At 45.1% G+C, this 22,589-nt stretch overlaps 1 protein-coding gene across 3 annotated transcripts; it reads right to left on the bottom strand.

The window, feature by feature from the left end:
- Nucleotides 1-120: 120 nt before the first annotated feature.
- Nucleotides 121-21,366, bottom strand: cracd (capping protein inhibiting regulator of actin dynamics). 3 transcript variants are annotated; one of them, XM_056378673.1, is made up of 9 exons: nucleotides 20,672-21,366; nucleotides 8,356-8,524; nucleotides 7,913-8,045; nucleotides 7,653-7,808; nucleotides 6,831-7,037; nucleotides 4,376-6,704; nucleotides 3,099-3,289; nucleotides 2,823-2,985; nucleotides 121-1,717 (listed from the first exon to the last, which is right to left on the bottom strand). In XM_056378673.1, the coding sequence occupies exons 3-9, from the start codon at nucleotides 7,952-7,954 to the stop codon at nucleotides 1,557-1,559; spliced, it is 3,249 nt and encodes a 1,082-aa protein (XP_056234648.1). In that variant the 5' UTR covers nucleotides 7,955-8,045; nucleotides 8,356-8,524; nucleotides 20,672-21,366; the 3' UTR covers nucleotides 121-1,556. The 3 variants fall into 3 exon arrangements, with proteins under 3 accessions (XP_056234648.1, XP_056234647.1, XP_056234646.1); XM_056378672.1 differs by lacking the exon at nucleotides 20,672-21,366 and adding an exon at nucleotides 14,510-14,627; XM_056378671.1 differs by lacking the exon at nucleotides 20,672-21,366 and having other exon boundaries at nucleotides 6,831-7,034.
- Nucleotides 21,367-22,589: the final 1,223 nt, after the last annotated feature.

The following is a 22,589-nucleotide window of genomic DNA, read 5'->3' on the forward strand; positions in this document are numbered from 1 at the left end:
TTTTTTTTTTTTATAACAAACAATGAAGCGTCTGTATCTGTGTCAGAGCGGAAACAGGATTTTAATTAAAGTTCAGGGTTTTAGATGTAGAGCAGAAATAATGAGTCTGCACTCCTGCGGTTCAGACATCAGTATTTAATTTACATTATTCATAACATTTTGTATCTCCTTAAGAATCTTCTCATGAATATCTCTAAGTGGGAGAAAAAAGTGCAAATAATACCAAACATTTTTTTGTTACATATAACACTGCGTACACTACACTATTGTGCACGACCAAAGTTAGAAACGAAATGACAGAGTGACTCTCTCTGACCGCAGCTCTGCTAACGCCTTCCACTCACATACAGTTCATACCTACATACATACAGATCATTAAGTGAGTGGCAAGAAATGAGAATGCAGTAGGATTTTTTTTTTTTCTTTTTTCTTTTTTGTGTTATAGAGCAAATGTTTCTTTTACATCGTGTCAGATCGTATCACATTAACGAGGAAGTGGAGGCGTCGAGCCCACGAACACAGGTGTGTCACAGGAGGACAGGTACGAGAGTCGCATGTTACAGCAAGCAGGTGTCGTGTCCGTCACGTCCAGAGCAAACCGTCACACAGCTGTGAGGGTCGGTGTGTGTGCAGCTCAGCTCACTGTCCAAATGCCCGGTAACACTTCAGTGCTGTGTTCAGGTGCAAACACCGCGTGGTTATTTCAGATTCTGTTACTTCATAATGGCAGAATTGTACAATAGCTCGGTGGACAGCCGTCACAGTAATCACGGACACAGTGAGAGTTTGTTACGATAAAGTTTCCAAGTATGAGTGTAAAAAAAAAAAAAAAAAAAAGAGAAAATTCTTGTTGTTCTTCTTCTTGTTCTTCTTCTTCTGTACATGACAAACGAGGCTCAGAGAAGAGACACAGTATCGTTTCAACACAGATCGACCCGCTGCTTCACATAAACATCCCTCCCTCAGCTGAGTTATTGTTAGTACTGGTAGCCCTTAAAACACGGTTCAGACAGTTCCCCTCAGCTGATCCGACACTGTCACATGTCAGAGCTTCACCTCTCTAACACACAACACTTCTACTGTGTTGAGCAGGTGGTTTATTTACAACCATGGTGACATCGTCGCCTACAAACTGGAAATAAAATAATAATAAAATGGGGTTGGCTATTGCAATGGTCAGCCATGGTTGTGATTGGCTGCTGAGGACCGTCGTCTCAGGACATATACAGTGTGTGTATACAGTGTGTGCATGCTCGCAACAGTTGTTTACATATATCTGTGCAGTTGTATTGGAATATTTGAATGTGAAGCGCACTTTATAATGATGATAATAGTACCAGCCAGTGTGTGTGTGTGTGTGTGTGTGTGTGTGTGTGTGTGTGTGGGGTCAGGTGATGGAGGGCTCTACTTGTTTCACAGTCAGCAGGGTTTTCGTGGTGAGAGATGGGAGTTTTGGGAGGGGGAGGTGAGTGTGCCAGAGCCCAGAGTGGAGCTGGACGGGTGGAGGGGGTCTGGGGTTGGGGGGAGGGGAGCTGGGGGGAGGGAGGGGGGGGGGGTTATTTGATGATCTGAGGGCAGTCGCTCCAGGCTTTGGCCTTTCTCTTGGCCAGCGCCAGCCAGGCCGGCTCTGTGGACACCTGCGGAGAGTCAGTGGAGGGGAAGCGCTTTGACACGTCTTTGACAGCAGGTGGCGACGGCGTCGAGTCCGCGATCTCAACTGAAACACAAACCACAGACACAAGAAGTTAAAGATCTCTTTGTTAAGACAGATTGATAGACTGTATTCTGACTGATCGTAATGATCATTTTCATTATTGATTAATCTGCTGATTGTTGTTTTGATGAATTTTTATTCCTCCGTGCAGCAACAGAGAGTTTTCAGGTTGTCCGTCCGTCCTATTCTCGTGGACAACAATAGCTCAAAAACACCTTGACAGAACTTCTTCAAATCTGGCACAAACATTCACTAGGACTCAAGGTTGAACTGATTAGATTTTGGGGGTCAAAGGTCAAAGGTCACGGGCGTGGTGACATCACAAAACACAGTTTCAGCCTTGTGAATGTGTTATCTCTGTAACACCTTGAGGGAATTTCTTCAAATTTACCAAAAACATTCATCTAGAATCAAGGACGAACTGATTAGAATTTGGTGGTCAAAGTTCAAAGGTCAAGGTCACAGTGACCTCACAAAATGCAGTTTTGGCCTTGTGAATACAATATCTCAAAAACGCCTCGATGGAACTTCTTCATATTTCCTACAGGCGTTCACCTGGACGAACTGACCTTATTATTGGCAATCAAAAAGAATCCCACACACTGTCGGACTCGCAGCTAACAATTTAGTCCTTGACCTTCATCGTCTAATACTGAAAACGTTGCATTAAATTTGCATTAAATTGTTTTGATTACCACTTTGGATCCACTCATCCTGTTCCTGCGCACCTGCCTCACAAAGTACATGAACCAAGTTTTCTCCTGATGTGAATTTTTACAACTTTGTATATATGAGGAGGTATTTCAGTTCTACTGACACTGATACATGATATACCGTATAAAATGGAGTATTAAACTTAGGGAAATAGTTCTGCATTAACAAGTACTTTTGTTTATAATTCTTTAAGTATATTTGACTGTTAATAAGTATATTTTGAAAGAAGAAGTATTCTTAATTTGTTGTAGTACTACTTTAAGTAAAGTAGTAAACTCATCCTCACATTTCAGAGGCCGGACCCAGTGCTGTTTAACATTTTTACCTGGTGAACGTCTTAAGTGATGAACCGATTATCAGAGACTGATTATCACGCAGCGGGTGTGGGTCTTACCGGTGACGGAGCTGGGTAAAGTGTTGGCCTTCTTCAGCTGCTCTCTGCGCTCCAGCCGTCCCAGGAGGCTGTCGGGTCTCTTGGGCTCCTCTGGGGTCTGAGGTTTAGAGGAAGGACTGGAGCTCCCGCTGCCTCTGCTCTCGGTGGGACTCACCAGTGTCACCTGCAACACAGATTTGTGATTCTGTCAGAGGAGAGAAGCTACGTTGAGGAGATTTTGTGTGCGATCAGAGTTAATATCAGAAAGTGGGTGAAGAGGCTGTCTGGCACACGTACGCTGTCTCTCTCTCTCGCCTGTTTCTCAGCCAGCTTGGCCTCTCTCTGGCTGCGGCGCTCCTCTCGGTTCTGCTGCTGCTCCCTGAAGCCCTTCTGCTTCTGCAGAGCCAGTGTGATCCACAAGGGTCCGGCCTCCTTCTCCTGGACCTTCGCACTGTCCAGCGAGTGCCTGCTCTGAAGGGACGGTTTTTCTGCACGAGGAACACATGAGTATTTGTATGTGACTAGGAAAGATATCGTTAAAATCCTATGATAAGTGTGTCTCAGGTCTCTCACTTCTGTTCCTCACTTTGAGAAATATGAGCATGATTTTCTACCAAACCCCATTTTCCATTCAACAAAAGAAGCAGAAGTTCTCAGATTAAAGGGCGGTTCACATGTTTTCAAGCCTACTTTAATACGACACTCACATTCCCACATTTACATTGAATAAAACTGCAATCATTTCTCCTGTTCTTACTGGGCAAGAAACCCCTAACTTATTTAATTTTAATCTAACTTGAAGGGAAACTAAATCCACAGCTCTGGTGGTCCAAGTTACAGTCAGAGTTTGTGTGAAATTCCCTCTTTATTAGCTGAATAGTGGATGAACAGTAAGAAGTTTTCCTAAACAAAAGGACTAACATTGACAAGATATTTTAAAAAAAGAACTGTTTAAAGTTCCTCCAGACATGTTTTCAGCTCTGTAGAAATCCTCTGCTATGATTCATATTTTGGGTTTTCACACATAAAAAGTGAACTACCGTATTCCTACGCACTAGCGCACCTACGGAGTGCGCTGTATTCGCAGGTGCGCTTGCGTGTAGGAATACATTAGTTCAGCGATAGAAAAAATGTGGTGCCAAAGGAAAAGTGCTGTTTTCACGGGAAGATAAAGAGCTGAAAATATTCTACATGAAGCTTCATTTAAACAGATGTTGGATTGTTTCGGTGGGCGTCTTTTAAAAGTGTCTAAAACAGGTTTTTTTCTCGTGGCCCCGCCCACAGCAGCTCATCACTCTGACGGAGCGGCTTTCCGAACTAATGCAGGTAATGTACCGACTATATGTGACTACCTCACACAACCCCACGTCAAAACACCTGAACTGTCCTGACACTGTTCAGTATCCAGCCCCACATGAGACACCTGATCAACGCGCTGCAGGTCGGAGGATTTTGCTCCAGGAACCAAGATTTCATGTTTTAAAATTCATTATTTGGTGGGAAAGTGTCTTTTACTGAGCCGCCATCTTGACGCTTCCTTAAGCAGCAGGACTCCTGGACGTAGCGTCACTCACCTCTCCTGATGAGCTCCGTCTTCCTGTCCGCCTTCTCTCTCCAGGGGATGTTGATGGAGGGGAAGAACGACCTCTTCTCCTTGGGCTCCTCCTCCCCGTGGACCTGGCTGCTGCGGTGCAGATGTGCCACGGCTGAAGGTTCCTCGCTCCTGCTCGTCTGCTCCTGGCTGGACGAGAGGACGGGAGCCACAGAGTCGCCGGGCGGCACGTGGACCGCTTTAGGAAGCGGCGATGGGGGAGGTGTCGGGACCGCTCCGGTGGGTTTGGGTGACGTGGTCGGTCTTCGGTAGAGCGGCGGTTTTGAAAGCACTTTCTCACCCTCGCTGTGCGGGGTCGGGCTGGTGGACTTACCCGGTTTAGCCCGAGGGACGGCGGGGGAGGCAGATGCATGTAAGTACTTGCAGACCACGCCTTCTTTCTGGGGCGAGGCAGGACTTGATTTATCGGAGAAGACAGAGGAGGCGTCAGAGTCCGGCTCCATGGGAGTAAGAGGCGAGGGGACGCCGTCGAAGCTGTCTCCAGCGCTGTAGCGTTTCTTCCTCTTCTCGGTGGACTGTTCGCTGTGAAAGCGCAGGGAGTAGTTGGTCCTCCGCAGCTTGATGCCAAAAGGCGACGGCTTCTCCTCGCCATCCTGGCCCCGCTCCTCCCCCTCCTCTCTGCCGTCAGACGCCTCCGTCTCGCTCAGAGCCCTGCTCTTCAGATCCGCCCCGTCAGGTTTGTCTCCGGGGCTGGGAACCAGGAAGGAGGGCAGGTCTTTGGCAAACATACACTCCTCCGACCCTCTCTCGACGATGCGGACCGTTTTACTCGTCCTGTTCGGAGGTTTGGTGGTCGGAGCTGGCGAGGCTGCGGTGGGGCTGGCGGTGGGAGGAGCTTCCTCTCCCGCTTCCTTGTCGTCGGCAGCGAACACCTCGGAGTTTCTGTTTGAATCTCCAAACTTCTTCTTCGCAGGGGTGATGGAGAACTTGGCGTTGGCAGACATGGTCTTCCTGAGGTTGGAGTGGGAGAACGCCGGCTGGTCATCGCCGCCGGGCTGAGGCTGGTTCCTGTTCAGGTCTGTGTACTCATCGTACTTCCCCTCCTCCACCCCCTTGAATATCTTGGACCTGATACTCGCCCACTCTGCCAGGATGGAGGCGCTGGACTGGTCTGTGGAGAGCGCGGACTCGTTGAGTGATTTGGTTTTTCCAGACTTGCGGTCAGGTGAAGTCTTGCTCTTGGGGGGCGGAGTCCCCTGAGCCTTTCTGTCCTCGCCAAGCCCCAGCAGAGACTTACAGGCGGTGTCTTTGATCTGGTCCAGATTGACGGCGGTCCCGCAGAGCTGAGCGCCTGTCACTAAGATGGCCGTGTGGGGGACGTACGGGGACGTCGGCAGGTTGGGGGATTCTGGTCCGTCAGAGGACGAAGCCTTCGCTCCGTCTCTTTGTTCTGCTGCGGCGCCGCTCTGGTGGCCGGGGGGCGGAGTCACAGGCGTCAGGTTGACCTTCTGGAACAAGATCTGCTTCTCTCCAGAGGAAACCTTGAAGGAGAACGGCCTCTGTCGCTCCTCCATCTCCCTCCAGCGCAGCTCCTCCGCCCTCCTCTTCCTCTCCTGTGGATCTGAGCTGCCGTCAGCCTCCTCCCCTGACACCCTCCTCTGCTTCTCCTCCTTCCTCATCCTCTCCTCCGCCTCCACTTTCTTCTTTTGCTCCATCTCCTGCAACCTCAGCTCCTCCGCCTCTTCCTCCTTCTTTCTTTCCTCCTCTTCCTCTCTCAGCTTCCTCCTCCTCTCAGCCTCAAGCTCCTGCTGCCTTCTCGCCTCTTCCTCCTCCTTTCGCTTCCTCCTCTCCTCCTCCTCCTCCTCTTTCCTCCTCTGCTCTTCCACTCGCCTCCTCTCCTCCTCCTCCTCCCGCTGTCGACGCTCCTCCTCTTCTCTCATCCTCCTTTCCTCTTCTTCCCTCTGCATCCTCTCCTCCTCCTCTTGCCGCCTCCTTTCTTCTTCCTCTCTCATCCTCCTCTCCTCCTCTTCCATCCTCCTCCTCTCTGCCTCCTCTCTCTGCCTCCTCTCTTCCTCCTCCTGCTGTTTACGACACCTCTCCTTTTCCTCCTCCAGCTCACGCAGCCTCATCTCCTCGGCCCTCTTCCTCCTCTCCTCTTCGTCCTGTCTGAGCCTCTGCTCCTCCAGCTCTCTCCTCCTCCTCGTCTCCTGTCTCTCCTCCTCATGGAGTCTCTGTTTCTTGAAGCTTTCCAGAGGCTCTTCAACAGAAGCTCTGCGCTGGTCGTCACCGGAGACGCCGGCTGCCTCCATGTCCTCCTGCACCACACCAGGGATGGACACCTCCTGGAGGTCCTGTGGAGGAAGGAGGAAGGTGGAAGTACGATTAGTCTCTTCACCATGGAAACGGGGGGAAAGGTCACAAAATTAATCAACAACATGCTTGTTATAACTCGTATCTCGACGATGGCTCCGTCTCACCTGCGTGAAGCGCCGGTGCTTGCGGGAAACCCTCTGGTTTTTTGGTTTGACGGACAGTTTGTGCTTGGCGGCGGTGTTGTCCAAGCGAGGAACAGACTGCGGGACGGCGTCCAGGTTGATGGACTCAATCGTACCAGTGGGATGAAGAACTCGTTTGGATCTGGGGGATTTCACCGGCGTGGTGTGTGCGTGGGCCCCCGGGACCTGCTGTCATCAAAACAACAGATTCATTTAAAACTGGAACACACCTAATCGTCTTAATATCTTAAACATTGTTGGACGTAAATCAGAATCGATGAAGCAGAATCAGAGATATCCTCTTTTTTATTTTGCACATTAACCTCCGAATATGGCGCCCCGTTATCCACAATGCAACAGACAGTTGTGCTGACGAGGAGCAGGTACAGAGGTCTGGTGAGCTCACTTCCTTCTGACTCCACAGTGATGTCACTTAGCTATCAGCAGAATAAATCCGGCCCTTACTCGGGCCACATGCCTGATTTGTTCTGGCCCAGTTAACGCCCGGTTCCACGGCCCGAATCTGGCCCATATACAGCACGATCACCAGATGCTCCTTCCACATCTGGAGCACACACAGAAAAATCCTCTGGCTGTCAGTCAAAAGCGGAGGATAGCGGCCGGACTCTGCACAGATGTGGAGGTGTATGGGCCAGACTCGGGTCGAGGATCCAGACTTATGTTGGGCCAGATGTTCACGCTTCACTATCTGGCTCCTGCAGCTTCCTCTGGAGCCACAAAAGGCTTCACACACACAGTGGTACTCCTTTAAAAATGGATCTGAACAAGTTGAAGAGTTCTTACCTTTGGCTCTGTTTTCGGTGGCTCGGCTTCTACCTGGGCCATCACCTTCAGAGGGCTGCGGGGAACCTCCTCCTCATCCGAGCTCCCCTCATCTCCCTCGCTCCTCCTCATTGAAGATGGCCTCTGGCCAAACTTTATACCTTGTGCTATCTGCCTCTGTGAGATCAGCAAAGAGGGAAGAATCACACACACACACACACACACACACACACAGGAGATGAGTGATCGGGGACGGAGCGGACATCTCTACGTGCTCTCACCTGCAGATTCCGAACTTTATCCGACACGTTTTCCTGGGACATGCTGTGATCCAGACCGGACTCTGTCGCCGGATCCTCTGGGATGAAGATGCTGTCGTGTGAGAGAGCTCGAGATCCGATGGGATTCAACTCCCTGCAGGACGAGACAGAGCGTCTTCACCGTCAGCCCTTCATTCATTCATCACGAGCTCTACGTAAATCACTTTGCACAGTTAAAATGAGAGACCTCTTTACACGCCGTATTTGAGTGTCAAGCTTTGATCTACAGATTGTGAAACCACAACGTGCAGCGTTTATGAGAATCTGTTTTAACGCTTTCATGTGTCTGAAAGTGAAAGCATCTGATAAGCAGCTGTTGTCGTCACTCACTCTCTGGGTGAAGGCCATAAACGAAGAGTGAAAGCTCACAGACAAAATAAAACTGGATGGGTCCATGTACTGACCTCAGATTCTGATTGGACTCCTCGTCATCAGAGACAACTCCGTTACACACTTCCCCAGTAGAGAAACTGGCCTTTAGCTCTGCTCCATCGACGCCCCCCTTCGCCTCCCGCTTCTTCTTCTTCCCAAACAGTCGTCTGAAGGGCTGGAATTTGCCCTGCCGCCTTCTCTCTGTCGGAGGAAGGGAAGATATGATAACCACAGCTACACGCAATCACACAATCAATCTTTATATTGCACCCTGGTGTTAGATAACGGGCAGGACTGTTGCCTATGGGGCATGTTTCTGTATGTGTGTAGATGACGAAATGCAGTTGAATCAAAGGAAAATAAATGAAGACAGCAGATGGAATGAGGAGAAAACCTTGGCTCCTTGGTTCATACTTACTTGTATTTACAGGAAGCGGAGAAGATAAACAACACGCATGATAACAGACCCACAGCCAATAGCAGCTCTAGCAAAACAGTGACCAATATCTTTGACTGAAGACAGAGGAACATTAACTCCATGATTCGTCCTGAGAGAAAGGAAAGTAGTGAAGAGAGAGAGAGAGGCACCCTGACTGTCCGAGGGTTAATGTCAAATGTGCGACTCGTATCATATTTGACCTGCAACATTTTAGATAACAACAATAATTATTATTTAATGACACATTTTTCACCATTAATCACTGGAAGATTTTCTTATCCATCAGTCACCGAGGCAACCCCTGTAACCATCAATTAGCATAATAAAGGCCGGAGATAAGAAATGTGACTGACGCAATAAAACAGAAAAGATGTAATAAACTCTGCCGCTGCTGGTTCATGAGGAAGTCAAGAAGCAAAGTTGAGAAATTAACTTTGGACTTTTGGTTGTTATCTTTATTTCCTCATCATCCTTCGTGCCTGGAAGCTGTAAACTCTTAACCGCAGGCTGAACTTTCCCCCGTGTGAAAAAGGAAAACGTCACTCTGCTCTCTCCTCAGGATCCCAGAGACCAGATCTGCCGACATGATGTCAGTTGAAGATGTAAAAAACAGATCTCTCTCTCTCTTTGCTTTATTTATTAAAATACACTAAAGAGTGTTTCTTCAGAGCAGCTCCGTCCTCTTACGGAAGTCTGACTGTGTGTTTAGTTTTCGTCCGTGTGTTTGTTTGTGCGTCTGAGCGGATTCTCCTGGAGGTCCGCTGGATAAACTCAGTGGGTGAGGTTACAGGGAGGCAGAGCTACTCTACACCACTGTGCAGACAGGCGTCCTGGGGCTCGCTCAGGATCCCTTTCACAGCTATAAGTAGCAACTGGTGTGGGGTTTCACTAAACCAGAGGCATCATGGGAAATGATACAGTAAACTCATTTCCCCAGTTAGATCTATGACCCTGAAGTGTGCGTCTTTTAGTGGTATATATATATATAGTATATAAATATAAATACTTCACAATTAAACATGTTCTTTACTCACTACAGAGACATGATCATACTGCTGATAGAGTGTGGGAGGTATTTGTTATTCCTGTCAGTACAGACAGAAAGAGAAGACTTTTATCCTGTAAGAGTGAATGTGACGACGTAAATCACGTCAATCAATAGCCATGAATTGTTTTTACAGAAACTACAGCATCAGTCTTATATCACCATAACTGTGATATAGTCCCACAGAAATGAGAAGAATATTGAATTTGACAAGGTTGGAAATTCCCTCTTTCTTCCACTTTCTCTATTTGGACTGAAAATATGATTTTGTTTTTTCACTGAAGGGAGAAAATCTAATTTATTGAGAAAAGGTTTAAAGTGTGTTTTTTCTTAATGGAGATTTTTCACAACTGATTTTAACAGTTTACAAACGTGCTCTTCCAGCTACATGTACTTATATCTCCCTGACTACACAACCAACAAGCGTTAGGAAAGAAGATTGATACCACTAGCTAGCAGCTAGTTAGCTTGGTTTAGCATAAACATTGGAAACAAGTGGAAACAACTAGCCTGCGTCTGTCCAACAGTAACAGCTGAAGCTCTAATTAACACAGTTTGTTTAATTCCTACATGTTGTTTTTACACCTTTGAACAGGATTATTACTGTTGAACAGAGCTAGCTAGCTTCCCCTTTATGCCATGCTAAGCTAACTGGCTGCTGGTTGTAGCTTCATATCCAACACCAAGAAAGTGAATAAGCAGATTTACCAAAATTTTACATTTAAAAAATATATACTGTATGTTGTAAGTTTTCTGAAGTGACCAGTTGCTTGTGTTGTGCGTCACATGATCACATGAGACAGGAAAAGGTGGAAAAGATCATTTTCTTACATTTCAGGAGCTGAAACTGGAATTCTAGATTTACATTTGAAGAATGGCTTAAAATATATTGACAAACTGATCAGTTCACAAATCATTGAATAAATCTACTAATCATCTAAACTCTACTGGGTTTTGATGATATTAAGTTTTCATTTTCTTTTTTCTTTCTTTCTTTCTTTCGTTTGTTTTTAGTTTAGTCTAAAAGTATTTCATGTATTTAACTCTTTCAATAGATAGATAGATACTTTATTTATACCCTAGGGGAAATTAATTTGTCCATTAGCTCATTGGTGATAACAATAATAACAGTTGATAATAAATAAACAATAATAAATAAATAATCCCACATCCTTCAATATATTAAATAAGAATATATTGAAAAAAACATGAATCTTTTTCAATGGCTTCGCTCATCATCTGTCAATCACAATAAAAAATCTAGGTCTTGTTTAAATAGAGACACTCGATGTTCGAACAGAGCACTAGTAAAACCGTCGACACGTTCAATACTGGCTGTGAGTGCAGTGAGTGAAGTGAAGGCGCGACACTGATGCTCTGTTTCCCTGCAGCATCCTCTCCCAGCATCAGGGCCCGTCCGGTGCCTCCACTCTGGTACAAAGCCCATGATGCATTGCCCTGGGCGTGCTCACATACTCATGCGTGAAACCAGAAAGGACATTTTTTTTCTGCAGCGTAGACGACGCAGCGGCGCTCCACAGAGCTGCCACACTAAACCCAACGCTGGTGAACTCGTGCTTCCTGTGTGTCTGCAGTGCAGTCTGTTTGGACCCAGGTCCTCGGGACTCAGACCCCTGCTGGTTTTCACTCAGACCATGTGAACAGGGAACATTTCACATCTGGTGAGGGCAAATGAACTGACAGCACAGAGAAGCAGCAGGAGGCTGGCTGAGAAGAACTGCCTCTCAATTCTATTAATACAAGATAAAATGCAGCCGACTTTTCTATTAGAGCCTCTAGAAGGAAAATTCAGGGTTTAAATTTATGGGTTTTCTGTGTCATTAAAGGACTAATTTGACATTTAGGGATTCATGTATATTTGCTTTAAGGGCGAGTGTGTGTTGAATGAGAACAATGATACCACCCTCATGTCTGTTCAGTATGAGGCTTCAGTCAGCTGCCTATTAGCTTAGCTTAGCACAAAGACAGGGGTTATCGGCGAGCATGGCTCTGACAGAAGGTTACAAAATTAACACTCACTAATTATGATAATAATTAAAATCAGCATGGTATACTTTTGTTTGATTCATACAGAAAAATAAAATGTAAAAATGAAAACTGTTTAATGTGGTGCAGAGACTCTGCGCCGAGCCGAGAAACATTCTGGCACATAAATGAACCATAAAAAGACAAACTGTCCTTTTTTAACTTTGTTTTTTTTCTATGGATTAAACAAATGAGACATATCACGCTAACTAACATGATGTCTCTGAGCTTTAGAGGTGCTGGTAGGTGGATAATGTTAGGCCCAAACTTGCTGTTTCCCCTGTTTCCAGTCTTCATGCTAAACTAAGCTAAGCTAAGCTAAGCTAACCAGCTGCTGCCTGTATTTCTCAGATAACTTTTGGTATAGGAAAGTGAAAAGGTGTATTTCCTGCTGGCCATATCCTCACATTTAGCTGCCATATATGAGAGTGGCATCCGACTCTCCAATCAGAAACATACTAGAGTGATGACACTCATACTGCACGTCAACATCTGCAACTGCATTTAGATTAGATTAGATTAGATTAGATTCACTTTATTAATATATTAATTTATTGAAAAACACAACTTGTTTTGAAAGGAATGAAAGTATTTTTTTTCATGAGCTGTATTTTTGTCAGTCAAGCAGCCAAATCCAAACAGACCACAGAACAGTGTTCACCAAAATATGAAGCTAATTTTGTCCCATAGCACAATAGATGCAACAATAATTTTAATATTATAACAAATAAAAAAATACAAACAAGTTATTTTAGGATTATTTTATAATATATTTGCCTGTTCTGTTGATCATAAGCAATAAAACAGATAAACTGGACATATGTTATATGGAAAACAAAGCTCAAAACTGTCTTCTGATAAACATTACTGAATAAATAAATAATACTTTAATATTATTGTATAAAATAAATACTATATACATTGCATATTCTGAGAATACTAAGCTTATTGAGACAAAAAGCAAAAGTTAATTAGTGAAATTTAAAATCTGTCCCCAGGTTTTGGGTCAGTTGCAACATCTGAATTCTTCCATTCAAATAAATATTGTGAATGATATATAATATGTAATCATCTTTAAGTGGTAAGGGTAATTAGCAGACAGATGTAAGTTTAACATATAAAAGTTTGGTTGTTCTGGTCCAAATATTCTCTGAGTAACTGAGAGAAATTTAAAAAAATGTTGCAACCGTCCTCAGTTTCTCCGACACTACAGATCTAATATATCCCATATCTCATCACATTATGTCTGAAACTGTTTAAAGAGAAGTTGGTGGAGTATATGTGATCAAAGAAGAAGACACAGCACACCACAAACATCAGTAAAGGTTTCTTCAGATCTCTCCCATCAGGTCAAACCCATCACCACACCATGCAGTTCTTAAAGAGACAGTGACACCAGAGTCACACTGAGGTCATTTGATCCTGCTGACGTGCTCGCTGAACGCACTGTCTCTTTAAGATGTCGCTGAAAGCACTCAATTTTTCCTATTTACCTGGGCCTTTGGATTCGGTTACCTCTAAAAGCATGTCATGCTTAGTTTCCACGGCGTCCGTTGCCATGGTCACTGCACACCTTGGCTGTGGTGAAAGAAGAAGGAAGTGATCATGGGGATGCTGTTGTCTGCTTTAAAGGAGAAAGTGTGAGGGAAGACAGAGCACGATGTCGCTTGGTGGTGTAGAAATGTTAGAACTAGAAAATACACAGATAACTGTTTGTCCTGTCTAATGATTTGAGATCCTCCATAAAGATACAGCAGAAACAATCACATGAAACCACCTCTTATTTACATCTCATAAACTGACAGGAACAAACAAAGCACAGACTGCTTCTTGAACCCTGAACCCCGGCGGCCTCCAGCCAACACCTATCTGCAGAGCAGAGCCAGAGGTTTTCTGATGTACTGCGGAAATGTGTGTCGTTGTGTAAAACCACAAGCGCCCGGGCCGGCTGTAGAAAACCAGAGAGGGTGTGAGAGACAGTACTGAGAGAGCTGGAGAGGAGCCCGCTGTCTCCAGTGGGATCAGCATGCCGTGGGCTTCCTTCCTGAGGCTGATGGAGCTGGACCGACTCTCTCAGAAATGTCTCGCCACCCAAAAAAAGGCTCTTTGTCCCGTCTGACTCCAGCCAGCGCAGGAACAAGGAGCGAACAAGCATGTTTGGTAGGAGGGGGTGTGTGAACACAGACAGAGTGTGTGAGAGACTGTATGTGATTGTGTCTGCGTTGGTAAAGAGAGATACTGTGGATTTTCTTTTTGTATTGTTTGACTGTTTGGCTGCCGCTCCTGATGTGGAGCAGATGTGTGTGTTTGCTGGTGTGTGTGTTTGTTAACCTGCTGCTGCAGAGGACAGATCGGGGAGCAGATAGAGATGGGATGAGAGAAGCACGAGGAGCAGCCATGTGCTCTACACAAGCAGAGGATACAGCTGCATCATAGTATGGCAGTGGCATAGCACGATGCTGCACCTCCAACAACCCAGCAGCTCAACATCATCTGATGGTGACACAGCTCTGCACCAGAGCGGGCCAGACAACTGCCAGAGTCCTGATGGCGTGGCTTAGTGTTGCTGTAGCGGCAAAGGGCCATAACCTTACAGCACAAGTAGCTTGCTGACAAAGCAGACAGACGGACGTGGCGGAGCCGTGTAACAGTTTACCTATTTCAGCTGCACAGCTTGAGATGGCTGCGCACCACTGCAGTAAAACCTTAGGGAACATCGATCTGCCCTTTTGCACAAAGCTCGTTTTACCCAGACGATGCTGCCTCCGCTGTGGCTTTGGGAGAAAACGGTGAAATAAATACAGAACAGAGACAGAAGAGCAGGTTTGGGTTTGTTAGGTCTGTTAGCATCAGGTGCACTCAGAGTGAGGGACATGGTGGGGGGACATGACGGTGGCGTGGAGGGTGACATGGGAGAGGGAGGATGAGGAAGCACTTCCAAACAGGAGAACATGAGAACATGATGTGTGACGCGTCTACGACAAACCGAACGTCCGTTTTCACCATCACTGTTCACTCATATACCGTAGTTTGAGCAGCCTCTGGTTTCCACGGCAACACGTTTGCAGTAGCCGGAGCCAGAGGGAGACAGACGAACTCGCACAACAAATCCTTATCACTGTAAACAGACTGAAATGGTTTACTTGGCGCACACCTGCACGTGCACAAACACTGATGTTTTAACAGCAGCTGCACCGAGCAGGACGAGGTGCCAGGCACATGGACGAGGAGGGAGCGCCCAGGCGCGCTTGTCATTTAGCACGAGTTCAGAGCAAAAGGCTTGTGTGGGTGTGATTAATTATTATCTGCTCAGTCAGCCACGAGAGTAACACCACGTTCCTCCAGAAGAATCATCCACTGCTACACTGGCTTCACCGTAAACATTCATCTGTGATGTTAATCTGAATCAAAGTGTTTATTCACATTATTCAGCATCATTACGTAACTGCTGCACATTTCCCATCATGCATCTCACTTGACAGAGCTGTTCCTCAGACGTCTATTTCAGCACGACATCAAAGCTCATGTTCCACTTGGTTTTCATGAGAATCCCTTCTCCTCTCACCTTCCACTCGCGCTGTAAACACAGTAATCTTCACGTTGCCGTGACAACAGACGAGTCCCACATGTGTTAGCAAACAAGTCGAGTTCAGCACGTCTGACCCAAATCTACGTCTGAGTGTACTGGACCACAAGGAACTCACATTAGCAGCTCTGAGCTAAACGCTAACGTCGACATGCTACCACACTCGTGCTAACCAGGTTTGTTTACTGTGCTCATCCTGTTAGCATGCTAACACAGCAGGAAATATGGTGCTAGAGGATCACTGAGGTCAGTGGTACATCCTCTGAGGACCATGAAGCTTCAGTACAACATTTTTTCACAGCAGGAACTGCCTTGTTTATATTTCTTTTCTTCCAACTTTGTCTATTGATATGCACCAAAACACCAAAGCAAATTCCTTGTATGTCGGAAACCTACTTGGCAATAAACCTGATTCCTAATGGTTGAGATATTTCAGTCTGTTAAATATCGCAGACGTTCAGGAAAGCGAAACAAACTCGGAACAAAAACTCCCAAAAACCTGCAAAAGGAAGAATTATATTTTTTGGATTTTGAGAATTGCAGCTCTTACACAAATAACAAAGGGCTGGAAAAAGCTAGAAACCTCTCAGGGTAAACAAGTGGTTAGAAACAGAAGAAGACATTTATAATCACTTACAAAATCAATAATAACGAAAGCAAGCTGGAAAAAAGATGGGACCTCTTCAAATTAAGCGAAGCCGGTTGATTAAACACACTATGAATGTCAATGAAACATCAGACGGATCATGTTGAGAAGATGATTTGAGTATTATACATGAAATAGCAACATGAAACAAACTGATTGTTTTTTATTTTATTAAAAACTGCTCTATTTTCTTCTTATTTTATAATCAATTGTTTCTCTTTACTTCTATTTTTATGCTTCTTTTATTTCTGTTCAGCACATTGACTGACCTCTGTGTGTGATAGTGTGCGACACAAATACATTACACATTTGTGCATATACGGTATATGTGCATAAGGGTGTGTATATGTTTGTAGGTGCATTTGTGTACGTATGCATGTGTGTATTTGTATGTGGGAACCTGGTGGTATAGATATACAGAGCAGTAACATCTACACTGTCGCTCACCCTATCGTGTCATGTATGTGCTGTGTTCAGGGTCAAGGGGAGAAAAGAAAACATGTTTAAATGTCAAAATGAAATGTAGAATGTTTCATTGACATTAACTGACTTAATAAAGTATTAAACACAATGGTGGCCACGCTGCTAAATCCTGGTTCAAGATACGAAACACTCCAGTCCAACAACCCGTCTGAGGATTATATAACACTCAGTATTTTCTCTTCCTGACATTATGCTGCGAGACGTTCTTGGCATTTATCTGTGCTGGACGTCCAAAGGCTGCATGAGGAGAAACAATGGACTTCAGAGTGACACGCAAAACGTATCACATGACCGCGGTTTATTTTCAACACTAGCCAACGGTTAACTAACAATCCTCGTGTGTAAACAATCAACAAAGAGGCCTTCTGATCCCGCTTCAGCATCTCCAGCACAAAACACTGAGACTGCTGACGGGTTCAGACGTACGGGGATATCGATACACTTCACTGAATCACCTCGTATGACAACCGGCTGCTCAGAACGGTCCTGAACGCACGGATCCACGAGTACACTGAAAGAATAAATGCAGAATGCACAAAGCATGAAGAGCTACAGCTAACAGTTCATCACCCTCCTGTATGAGAATGTCTTCTTACCGTCCTGCAGGCGCTCTGTGTGCGAGGGTATCTGCGAGTGTGCGGCCGTTCCACCTGCCTGCTGTCACTGTGGATCTAGGGCATTACCTGGAGTCAGGTGTCAGATGCAGTGAGGGCTTAGTTATGTGTGTGTGTGTGTGTGTGTGTGTGTGTGTGTGTGTGTGTGTGTGTGTGTGTGTGTGGAGAATGGCGGAGTAAACATCCCTTGATATTCTCATATTGATGAAAGTTTGATTGCCCTCCTAAGGCGCAGTCACGTACTCTGGACTGAAAACTGGAAACTCATGCCAGTGTTGTGGGCTCACCTCACACCAGTGCACATGTGTGTTGGAGTGGAGCACATGTAGAGTCTTGGGGGGGGGGGGGGGGGGGGGGGGGCGTGTCATCAGAGGAGACCAGTGAGTGAAGAGAGATGGGCGTTCTCCTGTGTCTGTTAGTGCTGCTGTGCTGAGGAGGCACAAAGTCACACTTTGTTTGTAGAGAACAGAGTGGCATTGATCACTTCCACCGGCCGCTGCTCACAGAGACTCTCATTGTGGCTGAACAGTATCCGTGTTTGCACATGTGTGATTATAATGCCTTGTAATGTGGCGCACCACAACCGCTTAATAACATCACGGTCATAAATGTCTGTTGTGTCTGTTCAGAGCAGCGACGCACATCAGTCCCTCTCCAGCCAATAAGATCCTCACGTTATGGTCATATTCATCTGAGCTGGAAGCATAATACCCGTGTGTAATAAGCATAGCATTAGTGTGTACTAAGGCCAGCCCCCACCCCAGCACACACACACACACACACAACACACACACACACACACACACCACACACACACACACACACACACACACACACACACACACACTCTCTCTCTCTCTCCAGTTCTGGCAGCCTCACACTGCAGCCTCAGAGAGATATGTTAATGATGGGGCTTCACCAACCTGGATGCCGCCTATATTACAGCAGCATAGCACTTCAAAGACAGACTGCTCTCTGACCGAGTCTGTGCAGGAATAGAAACCCCAGAGTAAAGCAGTGCAAACATGCTCTCACACACACCCTCATGTATCCACACACACACACAAACACACACACACGGGACGAGCGGAGAGTCTTATTGACTCCACTTTACGTGAGGAGAAGGTCGGGATCAACCAGCCTCAGCTGCTCTCAGTGAGGCGGGAGAGCCGGCGCTCTGAATCCTCATGGAAGTGAGAACAAGAGATAAAAATCTGAATATGTTGACAAATGATGTAAGTGTGTGTTTATGTGAAGTGATGTTGTACAAGCTAATGGATGATGAGGATCGTCTAGGGGAGAAAAGGAAATAAAAAGACTAATTTTAAACTGAACTACACTAAACTACACATCTCTCAATCACTCTCTCAAAATAACTTAATTTTTGTGTGTGTTTATGTTTTGTAATTGACTTTTCTTGATGTTGTTGTTATTACCATCATTATTATTATCATTATTTTTAGTAATTCTGTCTTTATTCTGAGCTGCTGTCTCCTGGCCTGCTCCTGATGTGTCTCTGCATATGTTTAAAACTAATCTTGTGTTTTTTATTTGTATATTTTGTACTAATGTGAACTCTATTACTTATTTCTCTGTTTGCACATTATGTAAATATCTTTCTAAATATCTCTACAAATGCAAGAACTTGTAATGTACATACCTTCTTATTTATGCTTGATTTGTTATTGTTCTACTTGTTTTCTTCTTCTACCTCGTTTTCCTCTGCTGCAGTAACAAGTGTGGGATCAATAAAGGTTTATCTTATCTTATACAATAAATGATTGATCACAAAGGAACCTACAAATCTCTGTGTCGATGCATCAGAATCATCAAAGTTTGACTCTGGCTTCTTTTGTTTATTTTGTCATTTCAGATAAACACCGAGATTTCTGTCGTTACTTAAACGCCTCAGACGTGTCAGTAAAATCAGGACAGTGTTAAAAGGTTAGACGCTGTATGACAGAGACGTGTTACATGAACATGTCGAGCCTCATCAGGGAGGCTGATGATCACTTGCACCACACAGGACTGAATAATTAGGGCAGACCACCTCGTAAGAAGCTGAGCCGGGTGTAATTACAGTTTTGTGCTTTAGATAAAGAGCAGCACTGATAATAAAACAATATCAAAATCAACCCCTTTCCTTTTTCAATGCAGGTTTTTGTTTGTTTTAACAAACCGGGTGTTTCCAGTTCTGTGTGTTTAATGAGACTGTGAATCAATTGGCTTTTAAATGCACAGAAAACAATGAGTCAGACTTCGCTTGTCTGCCGTACAAGCGATTAAATCCAAATCCATCGTTGCTGCTTTATCTGAGGTCAAAGGGTGAAGCATGACTCAAATAAAAAATGGTTGCTGTCTGGCAGTGCAAAGGCCCTCCACAGATGTCTCTGAAAAATGTCCATTAGTCTCATTTGTGGAAGTGAAGACAGGATAACTGAGTCTCTCTGTGTCTGAGAGGTCGGCTGTGAAACTGCAGGACTGTAGGAAACACTGTTTTGAATCAGTGGGGTGGTGATGTAGTCTCTTCCCTAGAAGCTGGGAGGCACAGGAGCAGCTCTCATCACTCAACCCTTATCTATTCATTATTTATATCTTCCAGATGACACTACACACCACGACCCATCCTGTCAATCAGGTGCTGAGGCAGCCAACCAAAAACCAGACCCGTTTACTCGAACCAGCACCATATAAATCCAGCACCAGCTGCATGTGAATTAATCTCTGGCAATCTTCCATCCATTCTCCCCCTGCCTCTCCTGCCTCAGCACCACAGTCCACTGACGGTGACAGCAATGCAGCGGTGATTTTAAAAAAAGCCTTTAAATGCCGCGTGGAAATATAATCCATAATTTCATTTTCTTTTTTTTTTTTTTTGCACATGCAGGCCCACGCCATAGTCTGTGGCCTGCGCATGGTTTTCCATCTGACTCAAATACCCTGACATCTCAAAGGGCTGCACCGTGTGCACGCGCGGCTGTAGTGAAAGATTACATCTACAGACCTAAAGGCGCGGATCGATACGCAGCCGTTAACTGTAGATTAGCGGATGCTGCCGCACTGGGATTACAGTCTATTAATTGCAGACTAAAAGGCGCGTGGAGAACAAAGAATCCGGCCTCTGCTTTTCTCACATTAAACCGCGCGTGAGATCAAAATGTGGTTCAACTGATCAGCGATATTTCTGCGTTTAAACACAGAATCATTTATGACAATTTGGCCTGTTGACATCGGCGTTTGCGCATTTCAAATCGCATCAGATCCCAAGTCCCAGCCCATTTACAGCACACACACACACGCACACGCGCGCGCGGGCGCACACACACACACACACATCTGCGAAGGATGGAGCAGAAGATCTGAGCAGGTCAATGAGAAATGAGGTGGGAGACAGAGACAAGGTCACCAGCGTCGTGAAAATGGACAAAAAACAATCACAACCATCAACACGAACAAGAGAAGAAGAAGAGAGGGAGAAAAATCCAGCACCTTTTTGTTCTTAACGCGAGTCTTCCTCCTCCTCCTCCTCCTCCTCCGCCTCCTCCTTCAGATCAGCGCTGAGGTAACACCGGCTCCGGCTGCTCCGACCCTTTTGTGTTGCTGATGCTGCGGGTGCCCGACAGGGAGACGCACGCACGCACCGACCGTCAAGCCCCGCACAGCTGCACGCGTGCGAGATGGAGATGGGAGGGTGTGGCTGCGAGAGAAAGGCGAGAGGCGGCGGCGGTGGTGGTGGTGGTGGTGATGATGATGATGATGATGGTGGTGGTGATGGTGATGATGGTGGCGGTGGTGGTGGTGGAGCAGAGAGCGCCGCCAACATACGAGCTCCTGTCACGATGCGAGCACGTTACTCTAACGTAAGCTCGTGCCTGTCGGAAGTAATTAGTAGGAGAAAGGAGGAGATGAATGGAAACGGTGCATCGGTCCGGAGGGGAAGGTCCTCATCCCACCGGGATCTGTGGTTTACTGTACTGGGAGGGGGCAGTGAACTCACCATACTACTGTAGACCTATTTATAACCATCACTGCTCTTAGTCACTGTGTTTCTCTCACACTGGTTCAGATGACACAGACTCATACTGTATAATAACTGCATCTCTGAGCCTATATGAGCATAAAGTCCAGTCTGTCCGTCAGTGAGCTTCAGTTGAATTTTAGGGACTTTACGAAAATTATTAGGGGGGGCGGGGTCAGAGAGGAGGAGGGGCTTTGTGTTTTTACTGTTGTTCCTCTTGTGAGATTTACTGTACAAAAATTTGTAATAAATAAAAAGTTAAATGACAAAATGGCTTTTAAAAAAAATATATATATTTAACAGTGCTTTTTTTTTTTTAAATCAGCTTTCTGGAAGAAACGATGGAGTCATGAGAGCGCCACGGAAAAGAATAAATACAAAATAATAGAGAAATAAATAAAACAATTAAAAAAACACAACACAAGCAAAAACAATACAGTAAAAGCAAAAGCATTTTTTTTTATTGTTTTATTTATTTATTTTTTCTGTCTGAAAAAAAATTATAAATTAATATGTTTTAACTTATTTTTACAATATGAAACTCTGATTTTTTCTTTTTAATAATTTTACTCACATTATTTATTTAAGATTACTTGATGACGCAGATACACGATGCAGGACGTGTGTGCAGGATCAATATCAGAATCTATTTTGTCCATATGTAATAAGCTTTACAAACTAAAGGGGTGAATATATAACCCTATATTTAGATTTACTGTAACAAGGTTGATATAACCAATAAAAAATATGGTTAAAAAAAGTACCTACTTTGCGTTATCATGTTAATCACACTGGATGAAAAGTTAACTCCCGGTTAGACTCATTAAAACGTGTTTAGTTGGTTAAAGACTGTGTAGGCCATATGTTTGCCTTTTGTGTAGAAGCTGATGAAATTCAGAGTCTTTTGATGTGAATGTGATGTTCAGAGTTTGGACTCTGGTTTACCACCAGGAAACGATTAAGAGCGAGCAACAGCCCTGAGCAGAAAGGTTCAGGTAGCATCTGATTAAAGACTGTAAAGACGCAGGATTTATTGGTGCTAATGTGCAGTGATCAGGTTTTGAATCAGGCTCTAATGGTAATGATTAAGTTTATGATTAAGTGGATGGATGTGTCTGACTCAGCTCACTGTTCCTCCGCAGTGAGAGGAGCCAGGTGACGTGGCTCTGAGCGATTTTACAAGAACTGATCTCCACCGGATCGTGACTAAAGACTCCTCACTGTATTACAGACGTGAATCTAACAGCACCGTGACGCCTGTGAAACACTGTCAGAAGACGGTTATTTCTGACTGAGAGTAGAAACCATTTGGAGAACGTGAATGCAGCAGAGAGGGGTATAAACACAGGAAGTGTGTGACCAAGAATGAAGTGGGCCATTATAACTCGA

Source organism: Seriola aureovittata, chromosome 6, assembly GCF_021018895.1.
Source record: "Seriola aureovittata isolate HTS-2021-v1 ecotype China chromosome 6, ASM2101889v1, whole genome shotgun sequence".
Taxonomy (NCBI): domain Eukaryota; kingdom Metazoa; phylum Chordata; class Actinopteri; order Carangiformes; family Carangidae; genus Seriola; species Seriola aureovittata.